At 44.9% G+C, this 16,597-nt stretch overlaps 1 protein-coding gene across 1 annotated transcript in view; it reads left to right on the plus strand.

The window, feature by feature from the left end:
- Positions 1-769: 769 nt before the first annotated feature.
- Positions 770-16,597, plus strand: part of LIMCH1 (LIM and calponin homology domains 1) — a 180,704-nt gene continuing 164,876 nt past the window's right edge. The window contains 1 exon segment of the mRNA XM_063401840.1: positions 770-1,156. Within this exon segment, the coding sequence (XP_063257910.1) occupies positions 1,061-1,156 (96 nt within the window). The 5' untranslated portion in view covers positions 770-1,060.

Consider the following 16,597-nt stretch of genomic DNA (forward strand, 5'->3'; position numbering starts at 1 on the left):
GCTAAAAAGCATCTGCTTGAGCTAGGGCTAGTCGCACCATGTAAGTTAGGCTCGCAAGTCTCTGCAGGACAGAGCTGGATTTCTTCCTCTGCATAAAGAGAGAAATGGGAACTGTTCACCCACGGAATATATGTTTAAGCACACCTTGATGCCCGCTCTGCTCTTGAAGAAGACACACGCCGTCCGGCCTTGTGCTGACCCTCAGGCAAGGCCGGTGTGTCCCCCCAGCAGCCGGGGTGATGCTCGGCAGTGCCGCCGCAGGTCCTGCCGAGCTCCGCTCCCGCTGCAGGACCCCCGGCCTCAGGCAGGTGGGTGAGGGACGGGCGAGGGCCGGCGCCTTCCCGCCGCGGGGATGGAGATTCTCGGGGGCCCCGAGTGGCAGCATCGATTAATGGAGTGTTTAAGGCAGCAGCGCAAACAGCAATTCACCGTGTGTGCGGCTCGCTGCCCTCCGAGCGCTGAGGGTGGGGGACTGGCTGCCCCCAGTGCAGGGGGTGCCCTGCCTTGCCATCGAGCTCCCCCCTCCTCGGGAGCAGCGGCGTGAGGGCAGCGGCTATTCCCCGAGCAGGGAGTGCTTTGCCATCACGGTCCCCGTCCCCCACGGGGGTGCCCGCGTCCCCCGCCCCCTCCCCCGGCCGCAGCGCCGCCCGCGATGCGATGCTCGCGGCGGGGAGGCGGCGGCGCGGGCATTTGCATGGGCTGAAGGCAAAGCGGCTTCGCCCGTCTGTTTTATTTTTAGCTGGCAGCTCAGGACAGCGCGGCGCAGCTCCGCTCCGCCGGCGGGGCGGGCGGGGCGGCAGGCGAGGGAGGACCGAGCCGGCAGGGCGGGCGGGCGGACGGGCACCGCGGAGAGAGGTTACCGCAGGCGAGCCGCAGCCAGCCGGGCTGCGGAGCGCCGCCGCCCCCGGCTCCCGCCCCGGCGGCTGCGAGCGGGGAGAGGCAGGGAGAGGCAGGCAGCGGCCTCCGGAGTCCCCTCGCTGCGGCCGCGGTTCACCCCGGGCTGGCGACTCGGTGCTTGGCTTCTCCCCCGCCGCAGCCGCGGCGCGCCGGGGCCCTGCAGATGGCCAGTCCTGGGCTGGAGCTGGGAGAGGTTCAGCCTCCTCCCGAGCCCCCGCAGCCTGAGCCGGCCTTCACCGAGGCTCAGAAGTGGATCGAGGTAAGCCCGCGGGATGGCAGGGTGCGGGCGCCTGACCCCATCGGGGACACCCCGCGGGACAACCCAGTGTTCTTCCCTCCCCCCCACCGGTCGCTGTCCCCTCGGCGACTGTGGGCGTTTTATTCCACGCTGATCTCTATCCCGGCCTCCCCGCCGCTCTCCCCAGCATTTCTCGCTGCAGGGAGAGCAGCCGGGGCCGACAGAGCCACCACAGTCCCCGCGCAGGCTGCGCGCCTTTGGATGGGCCCCCGCCCCCCTTCCATCTCTTCCAAACTTTAATCTGTTAATCGCATTTCCCTCCCCGCCCCCGGCGTTTGGATGAACGGGATGGCTGTAAACACGAGCCGGGCAGGTGCGCGGAGCTGCGGAGCGGACGCGGATGCTCCCGGGGCTCCCGGGGGCAGCGAGGGCCCCCGGCCCGCCGGGAAGCGTCCGGCCCCGCGCCCCGCCGGCTCCCCCGGCCCCGCCGGCTCCCCCGGCCCCGCCGGCTCCCCGCGGGCGCGCAGGTAGCGCTCCGCAGTGCGCAGAGGGCGGGCCGTCACCGCTGCGAGGCCGGGGACAGCCCTGCTGCCCCTGTTCCCGTCCCTCAGCCGACCAAGGAGAGATTTAGTCTAGCTGTTCATGCAGGGCAGAAAAAAAATAGATGTGCTTGCTGTACGCTCGCGCCGTAAATCGGAAAGATGGGCAGGTGGCGGGTCAAATTTAATAGTTAAATATTTTGGCGTGTGTCAATAGAGGCGCTTAAAATAGCTCTCCATCTGATTTCCGGTACAGAACATGCGTGAAGGTGGCATAAACCCAGATACCAGAGTAGCTGCTCCCTTCAGCTGTGGGCTGTGGATTTACTCTGTAGCTTTTAGAAAGCCTCAGTGGATTCTCTTTTCTGAAAGTGACTAGGCAAACGGTTGTAAAAATCGTCGTGACTTTAAGATTCTGTGAAGCCCTGGGAAATTCAGCCTGTGATGTTTTACTCCAGTATCAATTGCAAAAGTAATGCTGTGTCAGTCTTCAGGGAATTGGCCCTGACATGATTTGAATCTGGCTGGTGTAAGACCAGAGGCAGAGGAACCACGATGAATGTGAAAAGAAGGGCTTTTGTGCCAAGGAAAGGTGAGCATGCCGCTTGGAAAAGTGAGGTGCAGATAAACACATTTGTCTTGGGAAGATGAATATGGCAGTTTCTGTAGAGCCTTCTTTATGACAGAGGACCAAGGGAGAGAGGCACATGACTCCATCATATGGTATATGGTATAAAAATACCTTGTGACCATGGGTTCTGCTGACTGCTAATGAAGCCAAGAGCTCAATGGTGAAGCAGTTCTCTGTAGATAACAAAGCTGCCATCAGTCACTCCAGGCATGATAATAATTAAGGGACTATAAGTCTTCCTGTATTAGAACAGAAGCTTGTGGGTCAGGCAGAAACTTCTCTCTTGGGCAGTTAATTCCACGTTTCACTGTGGCAGGAGGTCTCATCCCTGTCTCTTGTGCTATGCAGGCCCTGGTGAGCAGAGCAGGAGGGCTCTTTAAGTTCTTTGTCCTCCATGCAAGTCCAGGAGTTCCATGTGTACAGGGGAAGCTGTCAATAACTTCTTGTGCTTCCTCCACCTTTTAAAGCATCATCTGCTTGATGCATGAATGGCAGAACTGTAATGTACTGTTAATTTTGCAACAATCCCCTTGCCTGAGGGGAATGTGTCAGGAGCCTGGAGCATTGCCACAGCTGTGGTGTCTGCCTTTCCAGCAGTGCCCAGAGTTGATGGTCCCAGTAAGAGAAAGAAGGAGGAAGCTGCCAGTGAAGCAAATGTGGCTTAATTTGCCCAACACATTGTATTCCCTTTTAATCCCAGTTTGAGTTAAGCTCTGGGGCATGAGGGTTATTACGTCTTCCAAAAATCTGGTCAGCATTCACCCTTCTAAATCTGGATGATTTGAAGTGACTGAATTTTGTGGAACTTGATATGCTAGTGCAAAGTTATTGAAAAGCAATGTCAGTCTTAAAAAGAAATAAAATAAAAAAATAGGAAATGATAAGGTATCAACATTCAGTGTGCCAAGCCCTATCAATCTGCATGGAAAGCAGAAATGGGGGTCATGCTGTGTCTGGCTACTAAGTCCATTTGCTTCAGCTGGCTCTGTACTTGTCTCTCACCAGTTTATTCTCTGGCCTAGAGATCTTATCAAATGTCCAGCGTGTTGTGTCTTCCAGCTCCCTTCTGACCATTTAAGATTACATCTCTCTCAAATGGAAATAAAAGGAATTGCTATGATTGCAAGGAAGGCTATTGAACCTGTAGTACGAAGCAGACAAGCTAGTGAGAATGTTAGCTGTGTAAGACGGCTTAAAACCTGTCTTAGGCTGTAAAATAGTGCTGTGCAAGGAAATTAAAATAGAAATGGACACATGGAAAATTCTCACAGCTTACTGTGCATTTTTATTTCTAACGATTAAATTGTGTGACTTGCTTGTTTGATTCTTGTCTGATTTAAATCCTCGTGTGAGTGCTGTCACTATTGTTGTAGGGCTGCAAAAATCCACCCTGTGGTCTGCAGTACATTTCTCCTGTGGTGGGACTGGAAAGGGAGGCTTCTTCTCTTCTTGCAGATGGGCAGCCAAGACATTAAGTGATGAATGTTTAGATCTGCAGGGATCAAGGAACTTCAGTTCCACTGCTCCAGAGGTCTTAGGGGTCTTGTCTTTATTCCTTGAGTCTGTCACCTTTCACCAGAGATGGTCTTCTGGGTGCCAGAACCCTTCCTTTTTCTCTGCCAGCATTACTTTAGTATGGATGCTGCAGTGTAGGGTGGTCTAAATTACGCTGAAGTTTTGGTGGATTCTTGTACTAGTCCTCTTGCCTCTCCCTGGAGCTCTGACCCGGTAGCAGTGCTGATCTGAGCAGGGAAAAAGGCCAGAGTTCTAACTTACTGCTGAGGCTGCTTACATATTTAACTATCTGTGTTTTGCACAAGAGTGTTTCTAGTGGTGATAGATTTGGTCTCTTCTCTGGGTTGCAGAAGGTGGGATTTTGGAATTCTGTGGAGTTTTGATCATGAGTCGCTTTGGGTAGGAAACCAGATTTCAGGCTTGCTTAATTTTGCACAAACATCAACTGTGCATCCCTCTTGTAACAGCAAACTAGTCTATTTTAGTTTAGCTTGAAATGTACTACTCAAGTAAAGAATGCCCTCTTAATGATAAAGTGCACCTTATTAGTAGGTGCATTTTTAATTTCTCACTCAGAGGAATTAAAATAAAGGCACTGAATGAAAAACCCTCTGATAGAGCTACATCAGTCTGCATTATTAAAGGTGTGGTATCTCATTTCAGTTAATGCGTCTCAGTTTCACTGAAAGAATATATCAACCTTGTAAAGCCTAGTTGCATGCCACAGCAAAATAACAAATCTAATTTAATCTAAAGGCCTGTAATCTTAAAATATCAAGGTTCTCTGTATGTGTGTTTAATCTGGAATAGCTGGTGGTTGAAAGAACATCTGTATAAACAGAGTTATTCTTGCTGTAAAGACTCATAGGAGAATAATACAGTAATAAAGTCACATTTAATACTGGTGTAACTCCTAAGGGTATTGTTATCTCCTCATCGTGCCTCCTAGCCTTGTCTCATTAATATGCTCTCCTCATTGCTGCGACTTGGTTCAATTAGGGATGGCTTTTCCATAGATTTGTATTCCTTAGAAACTTTGCCAGCTGATAAGAATACTTCCTTTATAGTTATAATAAACAGGTCGTGTTTTTCTGTCCATTGTGACCGGTGCTTGACTTTATCATTCCCTCTAGATGTGTGTAAGCTAAACCCCATCAACTTCTAATAATCCCCTGCTTTTTTCTTGTATACATTCCCCATGAGAATTCTTGTGTTATGGAGAAATCTGCCAGCCAGAGAAGTTTCTTTGGTGTTTTTTGGCTTCTTTTTGCCTTCTAGCAAAACACCTCTTAGATTTTTGTATTTAAGGAGGTGTTTTAATTTGGTAACAGTGATGCTGCTTCTAGGAGAAGCTGTAGGACCGTGTGCATTCCTTAATGCCTCTGGATGTGTCACCTCATACAGCAGAACAGGCAGGCCACTCCTGCACCATCTTCTCTATGGAAGAGTACCAGAGGCATAAATTCAGGGAACTGACTCAGGCAAATAAACTTCATGTGACTTGCGTGAGCTAGGAGTCTAGAAACAAGGTTTCTATGGGGTGTCTCTCTCAGCCAGAGAGCTGAGGTTCCTACTGCAAAAATGTAACTTAGAAGGAGTTGAAGGTAGTTCATGGAACAAATCTTTCCCCATGGGGAAGGACTTGTTTGGAGTATCTGCAGTGGTGGCCTGGAACTTGAGTAATACGCAAGTTTGTTTATGTGATCTTTGGAATGCAGTTTGACCTTTGAGATATCAAGATCTTTTGGTGAAATGTATTGTGGAAGCTGACTGATTCACTGAGGATACGGGTGACCTGTGTCCTGCAGGAGTGCTTCTATTTCCAAACATGTAGACATCTCCTCTTCTGTGAAGCTGATTCTAGGATCCTTGAATAGGGACTCCAGTTCCTTTGAGCATTGACACAGTTCCTGTCAGTGGTGAACAGTTCCTGAACAGTGGTGCCTATAGTCAACCTGGGACCTTTGGGTACCACTACGGTCATGGCATTATTTGGATAGGAATGCATTAAATCAAACAGACATCTTCTCTAACAAGCATTTCCAGAGAATTCAGTTTAACTACTTCACGAGAGTATTTCAATACAACTTAAGTGTAGAATGTTGCACCAGGCTCTAAAACGGAATGGTTTTATGAATCAACTATTGTAGAATAGTTGTTGAATGAGCCTCCAAGCAGTGTTTGCAGGTCAAATTTCTCAGTCTTTAGCCTTTCTGTCTTTTTAGCTCTTTTTCTTCTGCTGGAAGAGTGTCTTACCTGTATACTTTATGTAATGTATTGGGAATTAAATTACTAAAGTGACCAAGTGTATTCTTAGACTAGAAGAAACCTATGCAAATGTGTTAGACAAGTTGCCTGATACAAAGACAAGCTGAAGTATAGGCCAGAAAAATCTTTCCCACAGTGTTTGGAAGGTAACCATGACCACAAAGAGTCACAGGTGTGTGGCTGATATCTGGCCCTAGATGCATGTGAATGCAGCATAACTTTACTGTGGTTGAGTGACTGGACTTGGAGAGGAATTCTTCACTGCTATGTCTGCGTCTCCTCCTGGGCAGCGTTTAGGGACTGCAGGCAGGACAGATGGGATGCTCTTCATTCTGGCTCAGTTAGTCATTCGGTGGAATGAGAGCTAAATTGATTTAATTGGGGTGGAAGAACCCACCCAAACTCTCTGACCCTGTCAGACTACCAGCTTCTAGAAGTTTTTTCCTCTCCAGCTGCCTGGCAGCCGACCTCCTGTGCTGTATACATGAACCCAGTTCCCTTGTTATAAGATCTGTTTAAGCCATGTTACAAGTAGTGCTTGGCACAGGGGTGTAAATAATCAGAACAACAATACTATTGATGAAGGGATAATGTCAGGAAATGCAGGACTGAGCTCTTAATTGTCTCAAACCTGTATTAATTTCTACTTTCAGTATTGAAATTTTAAAATAGATAAAAGATCTGACCTTAACACCAGTCTGGGGTGCTGTTATGTAGTTGGTGGTGGAGACCAGTTAGCATAGCTATGTAATGTCACTGTGCTTGTTCTGCTAGTAACTACATTTTTTTAAAATTATTTTTTTAAGACAAACATTGGTCCTCTAGAAAGGAAGGTGAAATCTTTTCCAAGTATGGAGTTTAAATAGTAGGTTGATACAGCAGAATTTTCTAGCTTCTGAGATGTTTTGGCTTATCAGGGTATGAAAACTGCATTATCTTTTGTTTGGAAAATCTAGCTGTCTAGGAGCTTTTCATCCATGGATGAAAAATTCAGTGTATTCATTCTCTGCAAACATTCCAAGAAGAAGAGTTATTCAATGAAAAAGCCACTTATGGGATGAAATTGTCACTTAAAAGGACAGCTGCATGGGGAAAGGTATGAACATTCTGGCGTGCACGCCATGAAGATCTAAGCTTCTCCTCCTTCTCCTTCTCCTTCTCCTTCTCCTTCTCCTTCTCCTTCTCCTTCTCCTTCTCCTTCTCCTTCTCCTTCTCCTTCTCCTTCTCCTTCTCCTTCTCCTTCTCCTTCTCCTTCTCCTTCTCCTTCTCCTTCTCCTTCTCCTTCTCCTTCTCCTTCTCCTTCTCCTTCTCCTTCTCCTTCTCCTTCTCCTTCTCCTTCTCCTTCTCCTTCTCCTTCTCCTTCTCTTCCTTGTCCTTGTCCTTGTCCTTGTCCTTCTCCTCCTTCTCCTTCTCCTTCTCCTTCTCCTTCTCCTTCTCCTTCTCCCTCTTTTCTCCTTCCAATATTATCACTTAAAGAAGAAAGACTTGCCTCACTTGGGCCCTTAGATCACGATGTGTACAGCAGATACTGTGGCACCAGGAACATGACATTAAAATTGATAGCTGAAACTTCTCCCAGCTATGTTAATCACTGTTGTGGGTGAAAGGACTGTGGTCTGTGTCCTTGAGGCAGCCTTGTCAGAATGTGAAGAACAGTAATGTACCACAGCTTGAAATGAAGAAATCCCTGCTTATTACTGCTTTTTATTTTATAAACAGCATAAATGTACTTCCTGTACCTGGGACTGGGTGAGGACTGACTGCTGGGGCAGCAGCTCTGGTGGAAAGGATGGGGGGAACCTGTGGGCAAACAGGCTGGTCACAAGCCTGTGGTGTTCTGGCAGCAGGAGAGGCAACCCCTTCATGATCTTCTGGAGCTGGTAGTGATGGAAGTGGTTGTTTGCTCCTGTTTGGACCTTGCTAGCCCCCTCTTGGAATACTGCATCCAGTTTTCGAGCCCAGAGTGTGAGAGGGACATTGCTAAGCTGGAGGAAATGGAGCAGGGTGTCCCCAGGCTGAATCGGGCTGGGATACTTGCCATGAGAGAGAGGGTGGTGGAGCTCAGCTTCTTCAGGAGAGGTGGCTTTGTGTGTAGTCATGGCAGCAGCATCCCTGTACCTGTGAGCAGGTTTTTGAGAAGACAGATTCAGGCACTTCACAGAGGTATGTGACAGGAAAATGGGATACCTGTCATAAATTAAAATAGGAAAGCTTATGGCTTGATGCAGGGAGAAGTTTCTTCACCATGAACCAGCTGAACATGAGTGCAGGTTGACCAGAGGTGCTGGGAGAACACCATCCATGGAATGCTTCTTTCCTCTCTGGACAAAGCTGGGAATGGCCTGGTCAGACCCAAGAGCTGCACTTCCACATGGCAGGAGGTTGGACTAGAGGCCTTCTGAGGTCCCTACCAACCTAGTCATTCTGTGCGTCTGAAACTCCTTGACAGTGGGTGAAAAAGCATCCCTTAATTTTATTTTTAATGCTACTTTATAGGCCACTTGTGTTATTGTAATGAAGAGCCTGTTTATATAAGCAAGATCCTTCTTTTTACAAAAGCAAAACTCCTATGGTTTATGGCAGACATCTTCAGGGAATGCTATTGAGTTTTCTTTGTAGAAACTCATCAAGGCAGTGTGAAATCTGTTTGGCTTCTAATCTAACTATTTTTGCTAAACCTGTTTTATTGTAGGAAACTATAAAAATGACCAATTTCCTTGTCTTGGCTTGAATTTGTTGTTGTTGTTGTTATTTAATTTATTGTGCACTACTGTAATTGACCATTAAGGAATTTAAATTTCCCTTCCTTTCCAGATCTTGAGAAGATGACATGCAGGCTTAATTCTTGAGCATTTAGCTGCTAAATCCTTAAGAGGCTTTTTGTTTGTGGTATTAGTTGTTTGTAAGAATCCTTTACCTTGATAGTCACTCTGCTCAGTTCCAGTATAACTTGCTACTGTTAACTAGGGTTTTCTTTAGTTGTATGCATACATAATGATTATTGCCAGTAATCCTTACCCTAGAAAAATGTCTACCTTAAAAACAGAGGTAATAATAGAGCTTGCATCGGATGTTAAAAATGACTTAAGGTAGCCTAGTGAATTCTTGATTGATGAGGAAAGAAGAAAATCCTCTTCGTCTGCTCACTTGAAAAGAAACCCTATTTTGCTGGTTTTGGCGGTTGAGAAGTCTCTTGCCTAGTACCAAAGACAGCTTGATTTTGAAATCAACTTTGACAAGCTAAGATTCTGAAAAATAATGCTGCTGTGGCTTCTTGGCTTTGGCATCATTGTCAGTGATTCACAGAGCACTTTCACAGGCTAGGGAGCAGCATGGTGGAGGCAGGGGAAGCAATTCTTTAATTCTACTCTGAATGGATGGATGAGTAAGGTAAGAGAGAAATGCTCTTCATTAATTGCTTCTTCACAGAGTGTTCTGCATGATCCCCCTGGTTTATGACAGAAATAAGACAGGGATTTTTGCAATTTGTGATCCCACTGTGAGTTTCAGGAAGAATGTCAAAGGAGAAGTTCTCTGTGATGGCTTTTTCCTTACGCTGTTCTGACATCCAAATTCTCTCTGCCTCCATCTGACTTTTCCAGTCTTCAGATGAATCCCAGCCCTTCAGTTATCTACAAGCTATATGGAAAGTGGCTGCACATACTCTGTGTAATGCACAAAACCCAGAAGATCTCATCCTGATACTGTAAATACATTCCCTCTGCTTTCCTTTCCTCTTGGTGTTGGTAGATCTCCGTAGAGTGTTGTAATCGGGAGCAATCAAATGTCTGGGTGGATTAGAGTATCATTTAAAAAATAAATTAAGCTGTTACCTGCAGTTCCTCAGACATACATTGCTGTGTTTCAGGTTTTTCTGACCAACAATGAGGACGCAAAATCTATGGAAAGATTAATACATAAGAGTTCCAAAAATTTATTTTAGCTCTATACATACATTCAGCAAAAATGCAGGTCAAGGGCTTTACATAAGGCATTGATAATGCTTGATAGCACTGCATCATCTGAATTCCTTCACATAGGATGGGACTCTTAGAAGGAGAAGTTGTGAACTGAGGATGAAGAAAAGTGTGGTCTTCCACTTTGGGACCTTTGCATTTCCAGAGTGGCAGGAAAAAAGCTCCAAATGATCTTTCCACTAAAACCAGAAGGCCAAGAAACTCAAAGGAATTTGTAGTTCAGCATCAAGTCAGGCTGGCACAAAGAGTTTTAACTGTTGCTCTGACTTGGAAGCACAACCTTGCTTTTGCAAAAGCAGAGGCTGATGCCCATAAGTAACTGATTTCAAGGGGGAGCAGAATGCCTGCATGGCTACAGAGGACACGGGGTTGAGATTAAAAATCTCTTTGTGTGGCTTTGCCAACACTGTTCTCCATGAAATGCACAAAGTTATGCTGTCGTATCACAGCAGATTGTGGCTCTGGTGGAGGTTAGAGGTCTTGATATGTGTCTTAAAACAAAAGTAGCTTCCAAATCCAACCCTCTAACCCTCTTCACCTGCATATAAATATCGAAGGAAATAATGGAACTCATAATGATTTAATTTCTTGTGACAATTTTGTATCTGATGTTGGTGTATTGGACACTCCCTTTCAATTCTACTTCCAACGAATACTGAAAGTCCTTTGTCCCAGAGTCTACTTTACTAATCTAGAAAATTCTTAAGTAAGAGATTTTTTTTGAAGTCTGTGGTTAGAGAAGGGAAGCTTCTGTGTCTGAGGAAAAGTGCTGAAGTATTCCTCTCCATTTTTTTCCTCAATTCCTAGTTTTGAATATTAACTTCATGCCTTTGATGGCAATTTCCTTGTATTTTACAATTTCTTTTCTTCCAATTTAAAAAGAGTCATGGTGTGTTAGCTGAAGTCTGCTCCTTGTCAGTGAGCATTTTCTGGCTGTGTCTGGGAAAGGGGGAGGGATGAGGCAGAAGTGGCTGCCTTGTCTCTGTCAGACAGCTGCAGGCAGGGATGCCCAGTGTGCCAGGATGTCCAGCCATGAATCCCTTGGCTTTGTTTCTGTGCAATTATTGTGATTCATTTCAGTGGGCTAACTCACATATATTGTTGCAACAAAAACAACCCTGGAAAAATTTTCAGTCTAGAGACGTAAATGTAACTGTAATCTAAACAGAAAAAAAAAAAATGAGAACAGCTATGTAAGTATTTCTTTTTTTCTGTTTGTCCTTTTCCTGATTGTGATGAGTTGTTTTTTAAAGTTGTGGTTTGGATAAAGGAAGATACAGATTTAGGAGTATGCATGTGCAGTGTCTGTCTTCTGGCAGTATTTGGATCAGTTAAAGATAGGCAAGAAAATAGGTTTTTTTCCAGAAAAAAAATGTGCTTGCAAGGAAAAGAATGTGTGATTATCAGTGAGCCACAAAGGTGAGTCTTGCTTGAGTTCAGAGAAATTATATAAAACCTTAGCCTAACGTCCTACCCCTCCCAAAACCAATTTTTATTTCATCAAGAGGGCCTTCAGTTTTGGAATAACATGTTAAAAAAACCAAAAATCAACATAGTTTAATTGACTCCAATGATCCTTTATTAGAAACATCTTGGCTCTTCCAAAAGGAAGTAAAAGTACCCTCTAAACATTTTAATTATGAACATGCAGATCTTCAGTCTTGCTGGGACTTTGTTTTCTCCTCCCCTCAGACTAGAGCCACTCTGCCCATGTCACTGCTCTGCTGAGGGTGCTGGGCTGGAGGGCACTTTCTGTCAAGGCAGGTACTTCTGCCTGCTGGTGGCAAGGGCTGCAGACAGTGCTGCACTGATCTCTCAGGACAGCCCAGGGGCATGGCCGCTGCTCAAAGTGCAGGTGCTGGCTCTTGTGTGGTGGTTCCAGCATTGGCAGCTGTTGCATTGCAGCTCCTGACAGCCACAGACACTCAGACTGGCACAGCACAGCGAAGGCTGAGATATTTGCTGTGAGGAGATGAGCATAAAGGGAGCACACAGTGTTAAAAATAAAGCTGGTGAAGTTGCAGTAATTTTGCCTCTCTTGTTTACCTTTCAATAATTATTTTCTCCCAGGAAGCAGTCCTCAGTTAGATTTGCAGATGTTCACTTGCTATGGGTGCCCTCCAACTAGAAGCATCAAACTGGATCTGTGAAGGATGTGCAGTTTGTGAAGGATGCACTGCAATTGGTGGGAGAACCTTCTTGGAGTACCCTAAACAGGAAAGATCCCTATTTTTATTTAAAAATGCATCTTAGTAATAAATCCTTTGTAACTTCATTCATTTCACTCATTTTTCTTTGTGTTAGTGTGAGCTTCAGGGAAGAAAGTAAGCAAAGCTGTTATTGATAGATATAGGACAATTTAATGAAAATTCCCAGGGGTAGCTCTGGGTGATGTGCTAGTAAGATACAATAAAAATACTTGTCTACCAGTGCTTGTAGGATTTTATCCAATAATTTCCATTCATTGCAGTTCACTCATGTCTCTGATGTTGCACTGCTGAATAATAGCTTTGATTCTGTACTTTTTATTTTTGGATTTCAACCAAGACTCTTGAGTACATATTCTGGTTATAGGCAGATCTGATATTTGTGTTTCTTACGTCCATCCTTGATATTTGTTAGTTTTTCATTGCAATACTTAGTTCTCCATTGCCATACCGGGTTTTCTTTTTTCTTTTTCCTTTTTTCTTTTATTTTTTTAACAAATTGTGTGGAAAAACTTGCATTTCAGCTTCCCACATTAAGTGCCTTGAAATCAATAGATCAAAGCCAGAGCAGACTTGCTGGAAGTGGTGCAATCTCAAACTTGTTGAAAGCTTTTGTTTTCTGTCTTTTTCCTGTCTCTTGGTATCTCCCAAGAGGGGGAAGACCACGAGGAGGGTCTCTGTGCAGGGAAAGGGGAGTATGCCATCACTGCCTGCTTGGGGTGCAGGGCTGTGTGACTACAAGGTGCTGATTTTCACCCTGATGAGCAGTGGGGGCAGGCCTTGCACAGGATGAGGAGCTCTGATATGAGGCATCCAAGCAATGGTTTCCCATGGCTTGACCTGGCCTCTAGTACACCCAGGAGATAGGTGCTGTTGGAAAAAGTGCTCACAGAGAAAGGACTGTCAGTGTTAACTAGGAGCAGTGAACATTTCTCAGTGCATGCAGCTTCAGCCAGGTCTAAGGTTTTTTTTTAGGACTGAGAGGGAAAACATAAGCATCTTGTACACAAAAACATATGAACCAGCGAAGCATAAGCTCCTATTTTTGTGTTTGGTGGGGAGGGAGAGTGCTTTAAACTTGGAACTGCAGCAGCTGAACACTGTAAATGGCTGGTGAAGCAGGTGTGATAGAGTCAACAAAGTTGAGATGCTTCCACATGTCAAAAACTCTTGTTGGTACTCTGTTGAGGATAAGCTTTTATTTCTTCAACAAAAACAGCTTGAAGAAATGGCTCTTCTACAATGTAGAAAGCTGCTGGCAAGGGCAGAAGGTCACTTCAAATGCGCACACTTGTGTCCTTTGTTGTCCAGAGGTGTATCATAGCAGAGTTCCTTAGGACAAGGGCATGAGGTGAACAGAGCTGCTGTCTGACAAGCCTTCCACAACCAATTGCATTTGTGGGTGGCCGTGAAAATGTCTTGTAAACGATTGAGCTGGAAGCCACATGTGTTGACCTGTGAACTTGTCCTACTCCTCGGAGCCATGATTCCTTCCTGCCAAAAGTGTAATGAGGCTTTTGGAGGGAAAGAGCAGGTTTGGGAATTTCTGCAGTAACTATAGCTCTTACACCCCCAGTGCTGAGACAGAATATTTGAACTAATACAAGTTAGGAGAATTACAACTTTATTCTTACTACAAAATGCTTTTTTTTTTTTTGCTGATCAACAGCCCATCTGACTTAAAATACGGCTTTTGACTGAAGGGCTTTGGACCATTTTACTTGCTGCTTGTGTGGGCAGCACTGGAGGATTTTTTGTCTGTAAATGACTGCCCAGTAATTCATCTGTTAAAGCACAGAAATATGGGTGGCAAAAGACACTCACTTGATGCATTTGTTGCATGGGTTCTGCCAGCTTTCTGCCTCCTGTCTGCCTTAAGGGCTTAAAATATCTTTATATAGGATAATGGTTATTGCAAGCTTTCTTGAGCAATTTATGTGCAGTTGGTCATTCATGCCCTTTTATATTCGGATCCCGGTGCAATAACTTCAAGGTTTTTCTTCTAAACTTGAACAGAAATAAAGAAATCTAAGAAATTTAGTTGAGAGAAGGGAAATAATGAGAATTAGCAGAGTCTGGAGAAAGCTTCAAGAGAACACACCCTGTAACAGGCACTTCAGAGAATATAAGCCAGATCAGGCATGTCTAATCCAGTGTAAAATCTCAATTTCCCCAGGAAGTCCTGGTTGGAGTGGGGGGATCTCAGGCCCTGATCATGTTGCAGGCAAGATGTAGAATTTCTACTGGAAATATTTGACAGCAATTCTGACTGGAATGAGTTGCTCAGCAGGGCTTAATAGAGATTCTGTGGTACATTGTTTCTGTGAAGCTGTGTCTTCAAGAGTTCTGCATTTTGTATTCTATCACAGTAGAAAGTGAGAAGCATGAGTACAGACAGATACCAATTTGCCAGATCATCTCTTTGGAAGGCACTTGGGCTCAACTCTCAAATTAATTCTAATTTGACCCTGCCCTGTTTCTGAAGAGAACAGTTGCTTCTTTCCTTTACTGCTTCTGTCTTTGTCCTGCATAAACCCCATTTTTAAGATAAAAGGTGGTGGAGGCAGATTTTATTTAAACTGTGGTGTGAGCTCCTGGTGTTGCTTTGAGGTTGGGCTGAACACACTGCTTTCCACCTTTAGGCAGTTGTTCCTCTAGTTGACTTGAACAGCATTTCATCCTGACAGCTGTTTTGCTGACATTATTCCCAGTGAGTTGTTCATTGGCATTAAGGGCTTTCTGCAGCCAGAACTCTTTGCTGGGAGTGTGCCGTCATTTGGCAGACCATTAAACCAGTAATTCTACAGCGCTTAAAAATTTTAATTTGCCCTACGTTCTTCATATTTGGAGTTCCAGCTTAATTGCCCTGTGGGTCAAGAATAAAAAATTACTATAAAACCCCTCATTTTTCTACCCATTCCTCTTCCCCACAGTATTTTCAAGCCAAATTTTAAGAGCCAGATTTTGGTAAGAGCTGCTTATTCCTGAGGTAACACAGGTTGGTACGTGTGTGGGCTTGAGACTCTGTGTACAACTGTTCCTGGGTCACTTGGGTGAAATCCATGAGCAGCAAGAAGGTCACTCAGCATTCCTTTGCATTGTTCACTCTCTGAAGATGATTGGTGTAATTTCCAGACTTGGTCCCACGGGGTAGCATGATCCTGGGAAGAGAGTACTTGCAATGGTGGTGGTGATGACACTGGTGCTTTCTGCCAGTGCTGGTGGCACTGGTGGTGTCCCTTCAGCTTGATGTCCTCACCTGTCAAGGAGGTGGCAACAGTGGTTCTTGCCAGCACAGTTGGGCTGGCTGTAGCTAGAGGAGAGTGCTTTGTGTTTTGCAGATACTTGGTGCTTGAATGGCCATTTCTTTCACTCCTCTGCTCCTTGGCAGTCACCTGATAGTAACTTGTCTTATGCTTTGAGAGTTACAGTTTTAAGCTAATGTGTAAGCAATCCTCCTGTAATTAAAATCAAGGATCAGTTCTCTTTTGGATCTGTAGCTTAGTTTATCCTGGCACTGGTCCAGACTGGATGGAGAAGCTGTTTCCCTCTGCAGGCTTCTTTGCTGCTGCTAAGCAGGAAGAACTCTGGGTTGCATGCTCTCAGAGCATCTGTTTCTTTACTAATATGTTTCTTACTGGCCCTGGCCCTGGATCTATTCCATAATGAAGAGGATGTTAAGCTTATGTGTTACTCTCTCATGTTCTGCATCTAATTTCAGCTCTAGTGCCACCTACTCACATATTGTATCTATAATGTTTGGTGTAATTCTAGAAAGAATTGTGATAACCCCTTAATTTTTACCATATCTATACCCTTTCCCTTGGCTCATCTATTTGTCCTGCTACCAGAGGGCATTGAATGAATTTGGTATGGTTCTGGTGACAGGAATCTTGTGGGCTAACCATGGGCATGAAAGGAAAAAAAAAGGTGGTTTTTATTATTAAAAAGAACAAAGTCTTCAATAAAAGGGCAAAAGGACTGATGTCCCTTTCAGCTGGAGATAAATTTCTGACACTCTGTTCAGCTGATGTGTGTTATATTTTTAGACTCAACTGACTTTGGTTTAAGACACTAGTAATTTTGAATACCTGCCCAATTTATATTTGAAAAATCTTTGGAAAAGCAGGTGTGTTCATGAGTATGAACTGGCACAACAGAATTCTGTCTCTGGAAAGACACAATAGTGTTAAATAGTACTGAAAAAGTATAAAATTCCTTATATCATGTCTGTAATCAGAATGTTCATCTTAAAACTCAAGACTATCAGAAATGACCTGCTTCCTTGAATATCATCAGCAGAAAGATTTACTAGATAAGTACTG

The sequence above is a fragment of the Prinia subflava genome, chromosome 7, assembly GCF_021018805.1.
Source record: "Prinia subflava isolate CZ2003 ecotype Zambia chromosome 7, Cam_Psub_1.2, whole genome shotgun sequence".
NCBI classification, from domain to species: Eukaryota; Metazoa; Chordata; class Aves; order Passeriformes; family Cisticolidae; genus Prinia; species Prinia subflava.